At 32.8% G+C, this 18,844-nt stretch overlaps 1 protein-coding gene across 1 annotated transcript; it reads left to right on the forward strand.

Annotated features, from left to right (window-relative positions):
- Positions 1-4,321: 4,321 nt before the first annotated feature.
- LOC128983380 (uncharacterized) lies at positions 4,322-10,957 on the forward strand. The gene is made up of 5 exons (XM_054402639.1): positions 4,322-4,380; positions 5,367-5,455; positions 6,095-6,313; positions 7,524-7,583; positions 10,682-10,957. The coding sequence occupies exons 2-5, from the start codon at positions 5,399-5,401 to the stop codon at positions 10,823-10,825; spliced, it is 480 nt and encodes a 159-aa protein (XP_054258614.1). The 5' UTR covers positions 4,322-4,380; positions 5,367-5,398; the 3' UTR covers positions 10,826-10,957.
- The last annotated feature ends 7,887 nt before the right edge of the window (positions 10,958-18,844 follow it).

The raw sequence follows: 18,844 nt of genomic DNA on the forward strand, positions 1-18,844 counted from the left end.
AGTGACAGTGCCTAGGATCGGGATGATATTATAAACATAATTGAACTGTTCCGTGGACAACCGGCGTTGTGATCATACGTAAAACGTTTTTGAAGTTACCGTCACCTTATCTAGCGTTTTAATTATGGATTGTCAGCGTATTCATCATCATTAAGGTCCCGTAATAAATCTGCTACACTGTACTTATTTCTCGAAGCAAGAAGCGGTCAAACCTAAAACTTGCTAAAATCTTCGCTCCCGTCTGTCTCTCTCTCTCTCTCTGACTTCCAAGATCACCACGATAGCTGCCACAAACTATGTCTCCTCAGCGCACATTTCGATACGGAATGCGAATGAGGTTGTACTACATATTATAACATATAGCACGAGCACCAGAATCACTAAAATTGTTTGTAAATTTTTCATACAGCAAAAGTTATAAAGCAATGTTATATAGCAGGTTTTGCTACATAGTGTAAATCCGGCTTTAAACTAAAGCTATGGACGCACCATAGATTTGCTATTAAGCATCAGCACTCATTTTGACGTATATTTTGAGTTATGCACAAACTGCCTCCCTGTACATTACTTACGGGAGTTAAATTTGTTTTTTTCGAGTTCGTTTGGCTCTTCTACCGGACCGATTTTTATAATTTTGGTCTCAAAGCCATGCAAGCACATATTTGTCATCATTAATCCATCAAATGTATTACCCTACAAAAACAATTAAATTGGATTTTTTTCACAATTTTTACTTCAATTAAAAATGTATTCTAGCAGTTACATTATCCTATATGTTTTTATCTAAAAATATTCAGTGAAATACCAGATTCCATTGGAATTATTGATTATTGAGATCGGACGTACCTAAAGCACACTGCTAAAACATATACGACCCAAATTGTTTAAAAATGGAGTTATCTATCATCGATTTATAGTTAAAAAGATCTTGCTTGCAACCTCAACAGTACCTAGGCTAATTGTCGACGTTGACGGGTTTCACCTAGCAAATCTTAAAAAATCATACTTTCATAATTATTTGAAAATCTACACGAATTGCTTTCCAATGACCCATTAGTTAATAAAATCGGTCCAGTAGAACTCTAGATTTAGTTGTACACATATGTTTAAAACTGAATTACTAGATTTAAATGAAAATCAATTAAGACAAATGGAAATTCGTTTAGTCTGCAGGTTTGCTGCGGCGGGGGTATTTTGTACTACAATCGTATTTCTAAATAGTGCTTATAACCACTATTATAACATTTTTCAGCATTACATTTCCTATAATTTGATACCCAAAAAGTTATTTTTACTAATATTAAAATTTTGACACTTTTTTAAGATGGCGGCCAAAAAACGTATTTTGCGCCACAGTACGGATGTATATTTTTAGTATGTTGATTAGAAGCATACTACCTACCATTCACAGCAAAAATCATTTCTGTTGCAATTAGTTCCACCTTAAGCTATATTTTCGATTATTTCTACTGCACTACAATAAAATTTGGCAATTGTAATTTTTTAAATCAAAACTAAATCCAAAATATTAAATAAAAATACTTTTTAGCAATTCAGATTGCTGAGTCTACATATATACAGAGTGAGTGTTAGTTATAGAGAAGACTATGTTACCTATGTTAAAAGGAACTCGACAAAATTATATAGTGAGTATAATTCGGCTAAGTTTTTAAATAATAACTTGTACACACTTTTGACTCAAAGTCCCCCAGTGCGTGAAGTTTGGCTAAGTTTTTAAATAATAACTTGTGCAAACTTTTGACTCAAAGTCCCCCTCATGAGTGAATTTGGCTAAGTTTTTTAAAATAGACTTATATACATTTTAAGTTCCTTAGTGACTGTTCAAAATACTCTAAGTGTTTAAAAATAGATTTATATACATTTTAAGTTCCTTGGTGACTGTTCAAAATACTCTAAGTGTTTAAAAATAGACTTATATACATTTTTTACAAGTTCCTTAGTGACTCAATTCGGCTAAGTTTTTAAAAATGGACTCGGGAAATTAGCTACACTCCTAAGTTAAAAGAAATACAGAGTATGAGTACAAGCATCAATTACGTCACCAATTGATCCCATGACCCGACACGCGACAACATATTACAATAGTCTAGCTTAGATGTCAAAGACTTACCAAAACAAGAAGATCCAGGTGGAAGAGTTAGTGATGATTCCGTAGAATGTCCCCCTTATATACCACAAAATTGTCTAAATTAATTTAGAACTTAACAATGGAAATTGAACAAACTGAAATTGAACAATTGAATAATTGAGGTCAATCAATCAAACATATTTGGTAATTGTCTAAACCTGCCCCAGACAGACTGGCGCCAGACAGGCAGAGAATGTTGACAATTGGTTTTGATTGGGGTCATTAGGTTACACTCACAGTCATTCATTTGAGTCAGGCATAGTTTACGCATAGCCATAAGCGTGCCCGAGTTCACGCACAAACCTCACATGATTTTGAAAATATACATGGGAATGGATGTGGATTTGAAATTTTAATGGAGTTTGAACATTTATATAGGCTTGTATTGGACGAGATCCAGGTCTTTAAAAAAGTAGCCAAAAAAAGCTCACCATTTCCAGACGTGATTTTTAGTATTAAAAAAGTAGAAAATTTATATGGGGGTGTATAGGTCGAGAGCTGGGTCTTTAAAAAAAGTGGCCAAAAAAGCTCTTCCATTTTTTCTCATTTTCCCCCTATAAAAAGTGCCCTAAAAGTGCCTCTAAAACACCGAAAGTGGGGTATCTTTCTGGTATTATATCTACTTGTACACTCAGAGAAAATATCGCAGAGGAAAGGTTTTTCATGTCTCCAGTTATGAAAAACCACAATAATTTTATTTAACGTGCAATTATTTGATTAGTCTCATTATTTGTATTCTGGCGAATAAAAATGTTTATGTGTTTTCATAAAAACACAAAGTATAATAATTCAACAATTATTGTTTGAACTTAAAAAAATTTACCATTACGCTTAAAATTGGTTCTATAAGAAGTATCGGGTGTCTTGTAGAAATTCGCTATTAAAATTTGTTCATGCTCTTTTAAGGATTTACAATTTTTCTTCTCTTATTTTATACCATTAATGATCAAATTAATTATATTTTTAAACGACATGGTTAAATGTGAGTTTTACAGAAGTTCCAATTTAACATGTGTAGGAACCTGAATAGGTATTGTGTAAAACATGTGGCTTAACATTAACTACAACAATGACCAAATAGTTTAACAGAATCTGTAATTACACATATAAAAGATACAAAACTGTTTGCTTGAAAATTTTAGCTTTGGTACATTAACAAAACTGCCTGTAGTGAGGGTCAGTGACCTAACTTGGTTCTCTAGAGATTACTACTGTCGTCATAATGAAACATGTTAGTGGAACGTGATCAGAACCCTTAGACATCACAGTAGGTTGACAACTGGCTGAGCGTTAAAATAAATTGATACATATTACTTTACGTTGGGCAGATCAAACATACTGCTTGTAATAAATTAAAAGTTTTCAAAAAATTTTAAAAATTTTGTATTTTGAATATTTAAATTGGAACATCAAGGTTGAGTATGATAAGTATGAGACACAAGTATATTGAGATTATTGCAAAATTTAAAATATCGAAGAATCACGGTTATTGAAAAAAAATTATTTAGAAAAATACAAAATGTTAGTTCAGTGAACAACCATTGATTTACAGATGATTTATGTGTGTGACTAGTGATTTTACTGTCGAATTTATTCGTCATTCAAATAACATTAGATTTAACTAGGAGTTAGGTTTTGCTACTACGGGGAAGGTAAAAAGTGTGTCTTTTTACAAAATATTAATAGTCTAGAATGAAACAAATAAATTTAAAAAAATTTTATCAACATAAAAATATAAACAATCAAGAATAACGTAATAAGTTTTAACAATTTTTTTTTCTTTTGACCGTTCACTGTACAACAGAAACAATCAAAACTTCATTATTCTTTGTTTTTGTGGACCAATCTTGCTGCTTCATCGCAGCCTACTACACCTTCAAGCCAAATGTCATCAAAATCGCACCAAAATTACTCCAGTAGTTATATAGCATATGTGAATATATATATCATATATACTTCATATATACATACATACAACAAAGCTTAACGAATACAGATTTTTTCCTCTGGGGATATCAAAATAAACGAGAAAATCGGTCTCAGGTCTAGGTCTCACCATGGCACCTAGGGAAATTTACTAAAATTATACATTTTGGAATAATCTACATTAGTATCAGTATTATTGGTTGTACGTACATGTGCGACTGGCTCATGTTAATTGACTTTCCACATGTGTTACCTTATGTCATTTCTTCTGTAGCACCCGACTAGTCGACTTGAATATTTATTGTGTGAGTAACTCTTTATATTCAAATGTCTCATTTTAAGAATGAATTTATTTCCAGTTTTGTAAACTGCTTGACTTAAAACATTTTTCCATCAGTGGTTATAGAATGATCGATTCTTCAATATTAGGTTGAATATGTTATATTGCGATATATTATATTGCAAAGTTTAAGCAAAGTAAACTTATTTCAGATAAATCTTAGTAGACATAACACACGTTTACGAGTGTTTGGACGTATATCATTAGATGCTTTACCAATACTTTACAACGAGATGAGAACGTATTTTTTAAACTCTCATCTAGAAAAGAATTACGCATTTATTCATGACTATGGAAAGTGAATCCAACAGTGCTGAAGTTATAATTAAAGAAAAACTAATCTCCCCGTTTTTAGGTATAAATCTTCATGTTTGTATAATTTTGAGCACGGTAAGTTGTTTCAGATTACAGTGATGTAGAAAGATATACTTATCGGTAGTATTATTTCAACCCTATTGTGTCATTGTTTTCTAGAGGAGAGTTTAAAGAGCATATTCTCATCTCGCTTTTTTAAGTATGAGTAAATCATCTAGTAGTACATTTAAATCCTTATCAAACGTTTTTTATTTAAACTATCATATGGTTAGTAAATAATTGTGCATTTGTAAGGGATTTATCATCTCAATGACCAATTTCAAAATCAAAGTTTCGTGTGTAATATTTGTAATAGGACAAGGTTATTCATTCGTTTATGTTTCGTCCTAGACTAATAATATTGTTGTACATTAAGCACCGCATTTGATGAGCTAGAGCAAGGTGGGTACAACTTGAAACTGCCTCATTTAGTCTATATGACTGGACATAAATGAACCGGATACGAATATTTTTATATATTTTGGATGGGTAGGACTACATCCAATTCAATTAAACGTGATAATTAGTTAATAGTCAAAAAATAATTAACAATAGTAAAGTTTGCACAGTGATATTTCATGTAATGTTCATGTTCAGGATTGTAGAAGCTGGGTCTAATATTCTCCGGAATGATGCATTCATGGATGATTCCTATCGTCTTATCAGCTGTTTTTCTCCAGATCAAGGTAATTCCATGCAGTCAAGAAACTGTACACTGGCACCAGTTTACATGTTCAAATTAAAAAGTTAACACTAACAAAACTAACGATGAGCTATTTTCTTGTAAATAATGAAATTATTGCTCTTTAACTACAATTATTTTATTTCAAAAGGTTTGTTACTGTTTTTTCACTTAACTATACGTTTTAAATACCTTATTTGTGAACGTAAAATCTTATTACAGTTTTGATAGTACAATCATCGGAAACCATATGCCTGACATGAAAAAAATACGTTATAAACACCCCAATGGCATTACCTGTACCACTAGTGAATATCAAAAGAGTAATAAAATATTAAAGTGGATATCGAGCAAAAATATAGAGTATTACATAAGATACATTTTTGTCATTGGTCCTGCATACAATAGCTTTCTCTTTTATTAGTTAATTGATTAAACCTTTCTTCATTATTTTAACTTACTTGTTATGTCTTAAATTTCTTTTTTATCCCTTGTGAAGTTTGATAAAAAATCATGAACATACCATACAATACAAAGTAAACTTTACGAGACGGAAATTAAGAATCAATAGCAAAACTATTATTCCACTTCAAATTTTAATACCTAATCTTTGGTTTCATGTCCATACACATCTAAACAACAGGAAACTGTAGCACCCTCGCTTGGTGCACCTGGCAACGTTTATCAACTCAGTTCCGGAAGCTCTAATGGGGGAAAGGATAGTGTTCTGGGTCAATCAAATGGTAATGAGATGGAGGTGAAAAGGAAAATCATCGAGTTTCTTGAGAAGAAAGAACGGGAACGTCATTCTAACTGTGTGCCTAATGTGAAACTTCCGGACAACATTTACGTCCAAAAACAGGTAATCATTGCAACGAGCAATTCTATAAGCTACGCATTTCCATATTTATTTGAAGATATTGTTTGCAGTCGTAGCATATAATGCAAGTTTCAACCTCTAGGTGGTTCCATAGATTAAATATATTCCATATGGATTCATTTTTATAGGTCCAATTTAATGTTAAAATGTAGTTTTAATGCTTTGGTATTCATACGGCTGAAAGTTAATTTTAAAGGGCTTTAAGACACCAATTCATGGACTATGTGCATTTGTTCACAAACATAGAAACCCATATCCAAGAGATGGAGTTAAAAAAAATGTGGGACTTTGTGGATATAAACTTGCAGAAGATTTTTGACATAAAAATTATGGTGTTTTAACTTATGTTAGGCAGAATGTAGACAAGTTTCAGTCAACCAAAAGCAACGTTCTTATATGTTGGTCTGTTATTTACTGTTGCTGTGAAATTATCTAAGACTATCGAAGTTCATGTTCATAAACCACCAATGTAAGTGAAGAGGGCCGAAATTGCGTTTAAACTAGCTTGATACAATCTGTATGTCAGATGCCGTTAGTTGGCCAGACCTGAAGTACTGTGATGAACAAACAAGGTATGTGTTTAACTGAGTAGCCTAGAGTAGTAAGGAATGGATTCAATAAATAGTCTGTTTGGTAGTCTCACAATGCAGTAGTCACATGTGTGTGATATAGACATTTTCCCTTCTCTATCTAAAAAATATGTGCTAAAGCCAAAGTTTTCATTTTTATCTTAAGGGTGTATGTCTAGTCAATGAACATTTTCACAAATTTATGTGGTGTATAAAGAATTTTTAAAAAGAAAAATGCTAAATTCCAAATCCATTAACTCTTATTCTCATTAAAATTACGACTGAAACATCTTTAACTGATCACTTTGATCAAGTAGGCATCAATTTGTGAGAAAACTGAGATTTTTTAGGTAAATAAATACTATTAACAAGGTCCTGTTTTGGTTTAAAAATACTACGACTAATAAAGAAGAGAGCTGTACACTTTCTAGAACAAAATCTTATAATACTATATAAAAGGGTTTTAGACTATAGACCATAGATATTATAGAGACTATAGATATTATTTTTTTTCCAATCATTTTCCTCATGATTGGACGTTTTTATATGTAAATATTACAAAATATCTTATCACTATGTCTGTTATTAAACTGATTGTAAAGTTTCTGTTGTGCGTTGTTTAGCTTGTGAGAGGAACAAACTACATTTTCAAATGGACCGGTTTCAATGTGGATTTTAATGAGGTAATAAAGTCTTCTTTTCTTAGGTTTTTATGGTACTTATTATTTAGTTTGAACTTCAGATGGTTTAGACAGCCACCTGCGTATGATTCACCTAACCACACAAACGTCCCAGTCAGAACATAATCTTTCACTGCTGTTTGGTAAGTTCGGTCCATACGGTATTATAAAAATGAATTTTTACAGTTTTTTGTAGGTTTTACTCATTTACTGCACACAATGTATGGTTTTAATTCAGGGTTTTCCGTTATTAGCTATTCATTCATTTTAGTTCATTATTTAGTTTAGTATAGTTCAGACAAGGGCCTAGTCTCCAGGTGTCCCGACGAGAGGAATTTTACTAAAAGCATTATAGGTCTAAGAAAAGTATTTATACCTAACGGTAGCCTTTTGTGATGTAAATATATTCAGATACTATGCAAAGTTATATCTTACATTAATTTAACAATTAATAGTACCCTCTGGTCTTGATGTATAATCATAATACCAAGTTTAATTGGCATTTTACAATTCAGTAGCAATGATAGGAATCGGATACCAGTAGCTGTGGTATTCATTACTTAGGTACTTAAGATTTGGCGGGAGTAGATCTACCATTTATATAATATCAAAAAAAAAGAAAAGTCATATAAATTGTATTGTTAATAAATTTGAAAAACACATTGTTTCTTTATAATGCCTAGATTATTAGCACCACAATGTTGATACAACGTTCAACCAACAACAATATACTAACACAAGCATTTTTAGTAAAGCTGTTTAGTACATCTTACGTTATATTATGCTTTAACTGTTTTACATTAAATTGTTACCATAACTGGTTCCACCTCACTGAAATGTATTAGTAATTTCTATAACTATGGACTTTCGACTCCTGAGTATGGACAGCTCATTGATTATAAAACAAATATATGGACCAGCTGTAGCCAGGTTTTTAATGAAATAGAACATTAAAAACATGCTACTACTGCATAAATGCATATACAGGGTGTTATTTTTTTAAACTTGCATCTTTATTAATGTAAAAACCGTAATAGATAGAAATATGCAGTTTGCGGGAATCATTTATTTACGTAGGGGGCCCAATTCTTTTGAATTCAACGTTACATTCACATTCCCCCCCCCTTCCCCCAACTAAATTGTTTTAAGTAGCAAGGTACCCCTTGTGACATATTAAATAAAAGACAATGAAAAAAGAAAATTTTCGATGAAAAAAAATTAAAAATCTGTTCATAAATTTGCGAGATATATCCCTCCCCCCTCCCCGGAACTTAATTTTTTTTTAATCGCAAGGTACCCCTTGTAACATATCAAATGAAAGAGCATGAAAAAAGAAAATTTTTGGTGAAATTTATTTTTCATTTGATATGTCACAAGGGGGGGGGGGTTTCTTGCTATTTAAAAAAGTTATGGGTAGGGGAAAGGGGGGGAGGGTTATCTCACAAATTCGTGAGCCGATTTTCAATTTTTTTTCACCAAACATTTTATCTTTTCATGCTCTTTCATTTGATATGTCACAAGGGGTACCTTGCTATTAAAAAAAAATAGGTTCCGGTTGGGGAGGGGGGGATATCTCACAAGTTTATGAACCGATTTTCAATTTTTTTCATCAAACATTTTCTTTTTTCATGTTCTTTCATTTGATATGTCACAAGGGGTACCTTGCTATTTAAAAAAAATAAGTTGGTGACAGGGGGGGAAAGGGGGGGAATGTGAATGTAACATTGAATTCAAACACGTTGTGCCCCCTACGTCAATAGATGATTCCTGCAAACTGAATATTTCTATATATTGCGGTTTTTACATAAATAAAGATGCAAGTTAAAAAAAAAACACCCTGTATATTGATCTACTGTCAAAATTATATTTCATCCTTGAGGTTTGAAAAATACGCTTATCACGGTTAGCTTATTTACAACTTTTGTATATAGATTAAAACAGTAACTGACAGCAGCAAACATTGTTGGAGGATAAATCAAACTACGTTTATCTTATACGGCATAAAAGTTTAAATGAAAACTAGTTTAGTTCAAGCCTTAGTTTGAGGTAGAATACATGTAATTAACTAATATCATTTTAAAGAGTTATAATAAATCAAAAACATACTACAAAAGTACTGAACTGATTTAGCGTAGCACTAGGCTAGTATTATTAAAAGGACCATAAGTATTATTTTAAGAAATTGGCCTGACTCCTCCAATTCTTCATGGAAACACTGGGCTGAATCCGACCCTCTGCTGGAGTACGCTAACCACTAGGCTAGTATCACACCCTTGCAGGCTAGATATCACAGGCTAGTATCACACCCTTGCAGGCTAGATATCACAGGCTAGTATCACCCCCTTGCAGGGTAGATATCACAGGCTAGTATCACACCCTTGTAGGCTAGATATCACAGGCTAGTATCACACCCTTACAGGCTAGATATCACAGGCTAGTATCACCCCCTTGCAGGGTAGATATCACAGGCTAGTATCACACCCTTGCAGGCTAGATATCACAGGCTAGTATCACACCCTTACAGGCTAGATATCACAGGCTAGTATCACACCCTTACAGGCTAGATATCAGAGGTTAGTATCACACCCTTCAGGCTAGATATCACAGGCTAGTATCACCCCCTTGCAGGGTAGATATCACAGGCTAGTATCACACCCTTGCAGGCTAGATATCACAGGCTAGTATCACACCCTTACAGGCTAGATATCACAGGCTAGTATCACACCCTTACAGGCTAGATATCAGAGGTTAGTATCACACCCTTCAGGCTAGATATCAGAGGTTAGTATCACACCCTTGCAATGAATGTTGTTTGGTAATGTTTATCCCTTTACAAAATGAATGAAGAATGATACACATTTGTTACGATGAGCAATGGTGAATTGGAAAATAATATTATCATCCTTCAACCTATTATGACCCACGTTCCAATGAAATATATATATGTTTTACATTGTAGTGTGCCTACCTAATATTATTTTGTAATTGAGTTGGGTAATTTAGGCTTAAATAGCTCAAAATACTTATTAAAAAGATATTAAAAACTATGTAATTAGTAAACATGGGAAGCTTATGTAAAGAAATTCTGATTGGTTTTGCAGGTGAATTGTGGTAACATGAATAGAAAGGAGAATGGGGAATGCTCAGCTACTTATAACATTGTTGAATGGAAACCTTCGGAAAACAAATTTGTCCATGAGCCAAGTTGTAAGGAAAAGCAACAAGCAATGACGGACCAAAAATAGTTGAGGATAGAGGAGAAACTATAATTGATCCAAAGTAGTAAGGCTGATATAAGTTATATATATATATATATATATACAGGGTGTCCCGGAACTCTCTACCAATATTTTAGGGAATTGCTCCTGGGTAAGAAACATACCTAAATATAATATTTAAATTGTCCGAAAGTCCTTAGTAACTCACACAGCCGCCATTTTGTTTTTTTCAGTTATTAATTTTTTTCTAAAGAATGGTTAAACATACGAAATGGAAACTTTGCACAAACATTTATATCAACTAGATAAAGCTACTAAAAAACTATGAAGATTTTTCAAATTCATAAAACAAAATGGCGGCTATTTAAAATTTTCTTTCTTAAATAACTTGAAAACCGTTGATTTTACAAAAATTTTAAATAGCCGCCATTTTGTTTTATGAATTTAAAATATCTTCATAATTTTTTGGTAGCTTTGTCTAGTTGACATAAATGTTTGTGCAAAGTTTCCATTTCGTATGTTAAACCATTCTTTAGAAAAAAATTAATAACTGAAAAAAACAAAATGGCGGCAGTGTGAATTACTAAGGACTTTCGGACAATTTAAATATGATATTTAGGTATGTTTCTTAACTAGGTGCAATGCCCTAAAATATTGGTAGAGAGTTCCGGGACACCCTGTATATATATATAATACAAATCAATACATGAACCAATTTTATACATTCATGTTTCTAGGGCAAAATGTTCATAAATAATAAAACAAAAAGTAAGTACGCATCGATATTTTTTTAGTTGCTATAATTTCTTCCTAAGAGTCATCCTTCAGTAATTCATTTTAAATTATGAAATTGCTCCTTACTATACTGTGTATTAAAATTGTTTTATTGGATCCTTAAAATGTTGAACCAATATACAATTTTTACTGTCTGTACATTTACATATACATTAAATACATTAGATACAGATAACACTCTTTATCTGTATCACTCCTTTTTCAGCAGTTTTCCTTAACCAATTATTATGATTAATGTGTCATTTTATAACCTGTGATCAAGTAAAGGGGGTCACAGTAAATAGAATGCCAAGAAATTCAATGCATTGTATATTAGTAGTTTTATTGACTTAATAACTGTCTTAAACAAAAATTATCTTTGAGGGTAAGCATATTATTTTATTAGCTTTGCCTCGGAAACAAGTTATGAACTATACTACGATGCACAACCATCGAGGTAGACTTCTGGAGTGATCGCGCCCGTGTTGAAGCGAACCGTTTTTCGGTCCGGCCGCGAGTAGCTGTGAGCAGCCCGTGGTAGGCAAGAACGCCAGCGCTAAGATGGGCGGGATAGGGAAAATCGCGACGCGCGCCTACTTTTATTTTGTTTCCAGACGACATGATTTTTTTAGGACAAATGAACGATTGAATTGTATTCTCTAATAGATTGTGGTTCTTTCGGAATTAATTTCATTCTTACTTTCACATCAGGTATATTTTTTAAACACGATTAACTTCAACTTTTAGTGTAATTTTCTTGTCAGTGACATGTTTTATTTTATTTTATTAAAAACAAATTGGAATATTTCCCTAACACGTTTGTATAATATTTTTAAACATTTTTTGGTTTTTGAAATAAATTTGGATAGAGGGTCATAACAGTCCAATTACTGTAATAATTAGAGATTGGTCTCATGTTTATAAATTAAAATGAAATAAAAGGCAATAAGAACACTTTCAACGAATCAAAATAATTTATTATTATTAAATATACATTATCTATTTGAACTCAAATAAGATAAAAAACATTATATACAAACATTAACACCTTAATAACATTTATGTCTAGATTTTTAGATCTTAAATCCTAAACATTTCTAAACAAAATCAGTTTTGGTTAATGTGCGCTGCTCGTAAACAAACAAAAAGCATCTCGATCCTATCAATGCCTGGCAGTGCTACCACTGCATTCACGAAAAATCCCAGATTTCGGGTTGTCATTCATGAAATTTATCCGTTAAAATCTCCAAATATTCTTCTTGTTAAAGTATGGCAAATAATCAATTTGATTTGAATGAACATTGATCGTTTGTATAGCTGAAAACAAATTTATAAATTTAATCTTAAACTTGATTGTTAATTTTACTCCTAAAGTACATGTGGAAAGGAAAGTATGTATTTTCGATAAGATCCTATACAAATACTTATTAATAAACGTTCTAGATTGTTTTCTGAAAATGCATATCGACAAAGCTACACAACCGGGACCGGGTACTCCGGGAGTGGCCGCGCGGTGGCGGCGCGGTACCGTCCCACGCTCGTTTCCAAACGATTTAATAATGACGCAATCATTTTATCACAAATTGGTTGATTTGAAAGTTAAGATCAACTTATTGGCTACAACTTTCCCGCTAGAAGTTTGTTTGTAACCCAAAAATAAAAATTTTCCTCCCTTAGTGACTTTTCCATGTCAGTCTCTGGTAAGTCTTCTATATTTTCAATTATTAAAATTCAAAATAATTATTACAATAAAAGATATTTATACTGTCAGAATCCGATGTTTATGTAGATTAAGAATATATAAGTTGTATTTGACAGGAGCTTTTCCGTTGAGCTACAACAGCGAGTAAACTGCAGCGCGCACGATACTGAAATACGCCCGAATTCGTTCTTGCCTACCACCGCTTTCCAGCACGGACCGTTTTTGCCCCATTTAGCGATCACTCCAGAAGTCTACCTCGATGTGCACAACTTAGGCAAGCGTTTCCTCGGTTGGATTTAACCCAGTAGGCCTAAGAGTATAATCTGTGTAGCCTGGAGAATAAAGTCTGTTCGCTTCCGAAACGTAATTGTCAAATTAATGAAAACGGAGACAATGAAACTGCTCTAGATAGGGAATAGTATCTCCAACCGTACATAGGCTAGGGAGGGAGCATGTACATGTGCTTAGTGTGAGTCACAGCAGTTAGGGGTGGGAGTAGGGTTTTGTAGTTGTGAGATGCAACTAACGGAGGGCACTCGATACACGGGAAGACTGAACCAAACTTAAGTTAACCAACTGCTTTGTGACGATTGAAGTTGCGTTGGTTAAATCCACACACGGGAGCGACTGAAATAATTGTAGTTGAAATGAGACAGTTATTAATTGCGTTCTATTTTTGTTATTACGATACTGTGTATTGTGCACATCTTATACTAGACATTATATAGTTAAATATGAGTACCATAAAATAAGCGTTAAGGTTCATTAAAATTAACTAAAAAATCTTTTCTTCTATTCAGATTTTTCGATAAACACTTTTTCCGACCAGACCTAAATGTCTGGAACAACCATTGCTCCAAATAACCCCGAGCTCATAAAATTACACGAGTTGCATGAGTAGGTGCAAAAAGCCTAAACCTATTCTTTCTCAATATTTAAATACAAATCAGCCAAGCTTTGCATTAAAAAAACGGTTTTGTGACATTGGTTCAAACGATCATGTTGGGGCCTACAACTTTGACTGTGTACATCATTTCTTCTACACACAATCTACTGTACATATTGCACCTGATTAATACTCAACTGCGTCCCTACACAAACACGCTCACTTGCATATACTATGAACACAGGTGGAATTGGTTGTTGAGCATTTTTCACCGCAATGGCTCTAATACTCACAATGAATTAAACGTAAGTGAGTAAGAATAAACATGCTCTAATACTCATAATGGATTAAACGTGAAGTGAGTAAACATATCCCTAATGACACTCTGTGGCTATTTCAACAATAAAATCCTGGGTTTTAACTCAACCTCCACCACCATTATAAACCCTTCAGAGAGTCTTACTTTTTGGTTAATTTCATACGCACTTCAAATATAATACATATGTTTGATTAACAACTGAATGCAATTCAATAAATACATTCAACCCTTTTCAGAGTAACATTCAAATTGGTTCAATATTATATAGAACTACCTTGTACCCGCGGCTTCGCCTGCGATGAACCATCATCATACGGCATAAGAAATATACAGAGTATTACAATCATAAAGTCGAAACAGGTGAGACAACTGGATACTTGAAGGTTTCCAAATTTTTGTTTACTTAAGTTGATACTCGCAGCTTAAAAAGTAGTTTACTTAACAATTTAATAAATGTTGATTAAATGCCTCCCCCTCTACATAGCAAGTAAAGTCTACTGTCTTTATTTCTCATATCATATATTGTGACGTAATACTGACCGTAAGTCCTAAGATAATTCATTTAATCATTTTATGATTTACGTCACGTATTACGTCACAATATATGAGATGAGATGTAAAGACACTAGTCTTTACTTGCCATGTAGAGAAGGGAGGTTGGAGCTTGTTTTGTGATTGACAGTAATCCCAAAACCAATTGGTAATCTCATGACCAAACAGTTAACACGATCCGTCAATCACAAGCCAAAGATGCATGGTATATGAATCACACGTTAAATCGACTTAAAGGTAATGCATTTAACTAACATAGCATTTACTGTAGTTGGAAATCTCATAACTAATAATTTGTTTTCATATTAGTAAAAGCGTTTGTATATTTCCCAACTTCCATTATGTAAATATGATCACTTTATTTGGAGAAACGTATATTTTCCATAATAGATATAGCTTTGAAACTCGGTTTTTAACCCATCTTCACTGTATAACATGAGATAAACTGCTTAAAATTATTTCGTTTTAAATAATAAAATGCTAAAAGAGCCACAAACATTTACAACATTGAAACAGAACATAATTAAAACTTTGGCAGCGCACACAAAGACAATTAAAGTTTAAGAGCTGGTGAATCTCTATTTAATTAACGTAAATGTTTAGCTAACTCCTTCTAATGATTCTACAATTATTGTAGTAAATAAACAATTATATACTGTTGTATTCGGTTTGATATAGTATAATTTTACTGAGGATGCATTGGGATATTATATTGTCGAAAATAAACTCTTACAAATTTAAACGATACTGTTAGAAAGACATTTTTCTGCAGATGTGCAGAATCCCTTTATAAATTGAAATAGGTAAAAAATAAGCACAAAAAATTAGCTTTTAAATAAAAACATTATCACGGGCCTTATAGGTTGCCATGATGGTGACGAAATAACAACCAAATATATACAGAAAGTCAAAACAAATTGAAGAAATTCTAATTATAAGTTTTATTTACATCGCGGGGTGAAAATAGAGAAGTCTGTAAACTGTAGTTTTTTTTGGTCGATTTTTCGAACACTGGACGACCTCTAGTATTGATAAATAATACACAGTCTAATTGTTATTTTTTTACCTAACGAATGTTAAAATATAAGGTAACATAATTTAATTATTTATTTATTTAATTATTGAAAACAGACAAAAATCGTGGTAAAACTTTAACAGAAGACTCTTAAATATGTGGTTAAAATTATCTGCCTTGATGGCTGATGCATTTTGTTGCTTGGACCTACATTTTCTATCAGCATCTGTATATTCCATAATCTAACTCACAGACTACCTTGATCAGCGTCCACCTAAGTCAAGGCATGTTGAACAAGTGTGTTGTTGAAATCATCGATGTACCACATGTGGGTGCGCCAAAATCCCAGGCTGTTGGATATTTTTCTAAATATTTAAAATAGAACTAGACATAAACATCTATTTTCCTACAGTCACGCGACAAAGTTGGCTTCCTTGCACTGTTTATACTACAGAAAGATGCTAATTGCTAATTTACTTACTTTGTCGCACGGTTTACTTTGTTGTACGGTTTATACTCTGGCGCACATCAGGATGCCAACCAAACATTACAAAACAGCGTGGTTTTATTATGCACGTAATCCGTGTACCCTTGGAAATAGGTTGGCAACACTTAAAGATAATAATACTATGATCAGCTGATTGACTATTATAACTACAATTTAAACCTGTAATTTCGTGTTTATATTTTATATTATACTAGAGAACTCGTGCGGCTCAATGAGCCGCATAGTATGAAACATAACGCCGAGGAAAACGTTATGCTTAAATTCTAGTAATTCTAGTTACATCTTAGAGTTGTTTAAACACCTCTTAGAACACACTTGTTAGAAAACTAATTTTAAATATCTCTATTTGTGTCGTCAAGGTTCACCTACATTATTTCTGCTCTCAGTTTTAACTGATAACTTCTAATGAATGCTAAACGATCTGCTTCAATTCGAGCTAACATGTTGCAACAACGTTTTTCCAGCATTGAGAATTTAAGAAAACTGTTGCCTAGACATCCCCCTAATTAACCGAATTTTCTCCGTAGAGAATCCTGAAAATTGGAATGATATCAACCATTTAATGTGCTCCATTTTTTACCCAAAAACTCTGGGTTATCAACTGGAAAGCCATAATCTGCTTTGAATAGGCTAACGCAGCAACAACCATTGATAGTTTGTTAACGTATTGTAACGTGTTTGTGTGTTAGTCACAGTATATGACCCGCATCAGAACGTTCTCACGTTGTTCATTGGGGTTTCTCTTAATAGGCTACCTGTCCCAAAGTTTTGAAGGTATGGATTCATTTGTCGAAATAGGTTGAAGGTTGGATAACTCTGGTAGCTATAAGATTTGGATAGCAATTTTCATTTTCTCTTTTTGAACAGCGTATATTATTTGCCTCTCCTGAATCATAAAAATAAACTTGACTGTAACTACTCGATCGTTGAATACATAAACACCAATTCCTTCACTTATGTCTAATATTGCCACTAAAATTCAGTCAAAAAAACTTTGTATAAGTTTTTCCGAGGAACTGGCAACATAACCTAGAAGTTAACAAACCATTTGTGTTTTTCCTCAATAAAGTAGAGCGAGTAATACAAAAGTTTACAATAAAAACATAAGGTCCGCCAAGATTTGGTATAATCTTACTAATTGAACTTATCATTGTCAAGGCCATTATTATTGTTTGTACTAAATTTTTTGAGATCTGTCAGTGTCAGAAGTAAACATTTCTTGCGTGCATTCATTTGATCTGACATTAGGCAAGTTTATTTTACCATCGTGACAACACTATGTGCTTCGTATATTTTTTCACTTCCAAAGTAAGTTGCATAGCAGAACTGGCAAATATTATTCATCTCACCAAGTGAATGTGTATATGGATGTGTATCTGTTAGACCAGACCTCTCTTTCTCTATTCTCCTTATACGCATAAGATACCTTATTGTCTCCTCCTCCCGTGTTCAATATTTATTCTGTGAACTTCAGGCATTTTCCGTTCTTCCAACAAAACTGATTAACTGTTTAACTTGGTCAACCTACTGAATATTAAAACATCAATATTTACTCCCAAAAAGCTAATGAGTTTCTTTTTTATAAACAGCTGTTTTTTTGTTTTTAAATTTGTTCTGTGTATTTCAAATGGGGAAAACCCTACCTTTGAGAGGGTCTCGCGCCCTTAAGAGTAAGCATTTTAAAGTTATAAAACCTTATTGCAAAACTACATATTGAGAAGAATCTTTTGACACCTTAAACGTTGAAATTGGTCCACAAATAAGGGAGGAGTTGCGTTAACAAAATACGGCTTCACGTATTATATATATATAGATATAGATTTTCGTTCAACGCTTGGTTTGAACATAACCTGAAGTAAAGTATTTGAAAGATGAATTATATAAGTGGGCCTAATATGTTTAAAAATAATGAACTCGGTGAAAATGATTGTGAATATAATTGTAGACAAGAAATAGCAGAAACTGAAAACATGTTTCATTAAACCTATTACCTCAAAAATTAAGAAAGAAAATGAATTAGCATACGAACTCTTTTCCTCTTAGTGCGTAAGTAAGAAAATTACAAAACTGTCAGAAAATGTTTGATTGGCATATTTTAAAGAACAATCTACTTGTTTATTATGTGTTTTTATACTGATTATTACTGTTTATACCTGTACTCTTGAAAATAAGTAACACTTAAAGGTACTACGACTACAATCAGCTGGTGCAGTATTTCCCATTCCGTTCATGGCTTGGGTTTAACCTAACCTAAAAACGTGTTGTATAGTCTTTGAAAGACTAATTATGC

This window comes from Macrosteles quadrilineatus, unplaced genomic scaffold (genome assembly GCF_028750875.1).
Source record: "Macrosteles quadrilineatus isolate MER2022 unplaced genomic scaffold, UCM_ALF_1.0 Scaffold_1__1_contigs__length_201487025, whole genome shotgun sequence".
In the NCBI taxonomy this organism is placed as follows: Eukaryota; Metazoa; Arthropoda; class Insecta; order Hemiptera; family Cicadellidae; genus Macrosteles; species Macrosteles quadrilineatus.